We start from the raw sequence: 3,393 nt of genomic DNA, 5'->3' as shown, positions 1-3,393 counted from the left end.
TCGAAAACTGATTTTCAAGCCATCAGGGGCCAACTCGAGCGGCCTGAAGCGGCCAGGCAAATTTTATGCGTGGTTATAGAATCCGGAGTCTCAATTGTTTAAATTTTGTGTAGAGAGTAAAATTTGTTTAACAGCAAGAAGGTACTTTTCCACTTAAGTCACGAAAGTTTTAAAATAGGTGATGGCTTCCAAGTGTGAATGTTTCAGATTGTGATTGGTAGAAAAATATTTTAAAATTCACCCGATAAAGGCATTTTAGCATTTCTATTATTTACTTATATGTCTGAATTAAGAATAAATTGAAGTATTATTGACAACAATTCTCCGTTGATTGATCAGTTTTGGTGTCAATGATACAGGCACAAAGTAGAAAATTGTATTAAAATTCTTAGTGCTACTGACGTTGGTGAAATACGTTTTTTAAAGTTAAGAAATCGATTCCGAGCGTCCTCCTAACATTTATTTCATTCACCCAGGTGTGATATTTTTAAGAAGTTAATTGAATCTGGAATTCTCAATTGTAATCAAATACAATGACATTATTAGTGAATGAAAAACAAAATTTGTCAGCAAAGAACCTGCTTCCGATTGCTCATAACACGACATAACACAAAATATTGAGTTCTGAAATATATGAATGTCTTCCTTAGTATGTGCACTTCAGCATAGTTGTGCTCGTTTTTGTTACTTCTCATTTGTTTCGCTGCTTATGGTATATGTACATGGCCGCGCGCGACCATGCCACAGTGGGACGAAATCGCGAAAAGTTGACCAAAAGTATAAAATATTCATAAAATGGGCCAAGTTTCGTTACTCACCAGTTTTTGGGGTCGCTGATTACGAATCCGATCTCAAACATTCCGAAAACTAAATTATGGTTCCAATATGGTGGACGAGTATGCTAAATAAATATTAGATTTTTTGAAAATTGGTATCAGGGGGCTTTCAAGGTCGCGGTATCAGGGGGTTTTCAAGGTCGCTGATTACGAATCTGATATCAAAAATTTTGAAAACAAAATTTTTTTGATGTCAGGTTCGTAATCAGCGACCTTGAAAACTTCTTGATACCAATTTAAAAAAAAAAATTCAAAATGTCCTCCTGTAAAATTTGCCTCAGCTGCGTTAAGGCCTCTTCTTGAGGAATGTCACAAAACTAAATTTTTTAGTTAAAATAACTTTAAAAATTACTTAAGATTAAACCTTTTTATGCGGAACAAAACAAAAAGGACTGAAATTTATTTTGTAAATACGATTCTTTAACGTTTAAGAATCAAGTAATAGTAATAATGAAATAATAAATAATTACGCATTTCCCAGAGCCAACAACACCCGACGATGCAGAACGATATGCTAGTGAAATAGAAAATTCGTTCGTCAAGGAACTCGCAGAATATATGCATACCATTATACCATATACGATAAAGCGACTACTTCCAGCAAATTTAAAGTCCTTATACGTTGGCAGAGGATGTAATGTAATGAGCGTGGTACCGAATCCTTTTCAACCAGGTTTTCAATCTGTTTCTCATGAATCTAAGGGTGGAGTTCGTTTAACAAAACATATTACATATAATTGGTAAGTCAAATTAATTGTATATGTTCTCTTTAAAGGCACCATCGATATGTTCCGTAACAATATGCGGCCGTCCGCGAAGAAAGGGACCTTATATGCGGTAGCTTCATTTTACAAGAGGGGCGATTGAAGAGGCGTTTTAACACAGGAACTTCATAAGGGGGTCTCACTTTGCAGATAAATATCAATTCGAATTTTTCAGATATAGGATTAATATTTTACATTCTGAAAGAGCAAATAAAAAAACTATCAAATGGTGTGAGAAAATAAAAATTGATTTTTCTTTGCGTTATGTCCTTTTCTTCGCGGACGGTCACATATATCTGCCAACAATGATCTTACCTTAAACTAGAGCCGAATATAAAATCAAAATATGTAGAATTGCGGATGGTTGGTAAACTCTTATTCCCAACGCATGCAGAATAACGGTCAGACTGTAATAACGGATCATTATATTTCTTGAAATTACGATATCTTGTAAAATACGGTTGTTGGCAAAGTCAGATATTACTTTTCGGGTGATGATTCTTATAGTTTATAAAATTCTAATTTTAAAAACGGCCATAAAATATTTTTTACATATTGTTCACTATTTTTAATTTAATGTTGAAATATGAATTTTCTAGCACGGTGTCGACTAGAGGGCCCCTTCTGAAATAAATAATTAATCATTTTTTACGTATTAGTGGAAAACTTAAACAAAAAATTAAAATAATGTTTATACATATCTTAAATGTGCTTTTTCTCCATTTGGATACAAATTTTGATAAAAACAACTTTGGAACCACGAACATAGAAATGAGCAGTCAATAATTTTTTAATAATCGTTTCTTCATCTACATGATATTTTTATTCTATATTCAAAATACCAGTAGACCACTCGCAAAATCTTATATTTTAAATACGGAATAAGAAGACCATCTAAATCACGAAACGAACATCAAAAACTTATTCATTTATGCCGGCAAAAAAATTAACATTAAACATTTGAGAAGTAATTAAGTTAAAACGTGCTTCGGCCAAGTATTAACTGTTCAAATTATTAATATAATTTCGTGTTTGTTTCACAGTTTAGTAGAAAATGAATGGTCCAGAAAACTAGCAGCTGAAATGAACGAAAGTCATTGGGAATGTCAAAATTGTGGTACGACTGGTCTGCTTTCCCCTGTGCAGAAATTGCAACATACAAGTACGTGTTTGAAGCACCAACAGAAAGAGGAGAGTAGTGAAATCTCTACTGATATGCTTCGTAAACCCAATAGTCGCGCATATGACTGTCTGGAATGTAAAAAAACCTTATATCTAGTACCTGTCGAAATACTAAAGCATAAAAAACAGCATCAATAATATTTAATTGTAAAAACGGCACATCAGAATAAAATAATTTTAATAATTGATTTCAAGTTGCGTATTTAATCCAAAAAATAGCTGTGAATACGATCTCAGATGTTTCTCCTTTCTTTGTATTTACAGTTTTATGGTGCTCATGCGATAATCACTTTCCTTCCCTATTTGAATTAATTAGCAAATGAAGGAGTTAGCAGAAGGAGTCGAGAAAGTACTTTCGAGATGCTTTCATGCGTATCTACTTCTAACATCTTTCAACATTAATTGTGCAGTTAATATACAGTTTAAGAAACAAACTAAAAATTGGAATTCTAGCTATTGAATAGAAGAATTGATTTCCAAACAATTTGTTTGAAAGAAAACATCCAGTTTCCAGAAATTTGAAAATCCAATTATGGCTTTGAAATATCATAAAACTGAGATTTCAACTTAAGATTAGGGGCCGTACTTAAATTACGTAAGACGTTTCTTAT

The 3,393-nt window shown here is 32.7% G+C and overlaps 1 protein-coding gene across 1 annotated transcript in view; it reads left to right on the top strand.

Moving 5' to 3' along the window:
• LOC117181428 (probable ATP-dependent RNA helicase DHX34) overlaps positions 1–2,970 on the top strand; it is an 88,632-nt gene extending 85,662 nt beyond the window's left edge. The window contains exons 15-16 of the mRNA XM_033374071.1: positions 1,318–1,576; positions 2,644–2,970. Of these exons, the coding sequence (XP_033229962.1) occupies positions 1,318–1,576; positions 2,644–2,920 (536 nt within the window). The 3' untranslated portion in view covers positions 2,921–2,970. The remainder of the gene's footprint in view (positions 1–1,317; positions 1,577–2,643) is intronic.
• Positions 2,971–3,393: the final 423 nt, after the last annotated feature.

This window comes from Belonocnema kinseyi, chromosome 1 (assembly GCF_010883055.1).
Source record: "Belonocnema kinseyi isolate 2016_QV_RU_SX_M_011 chromosome 1, B_treatae_v1, whole genome shotgun sequence".
In the NCBI taxonomy this organism is placed as follows: domain Eukaryota; kingdom Metazoa; phylum Arthropoda; class Insecta; order Hymenoptera; family Cynipidae; genus Belonocnema; species Belonocnema kinseyi.
This window is presented reverse-complemented; position numbering and strand designations above follow the sequence as displayed.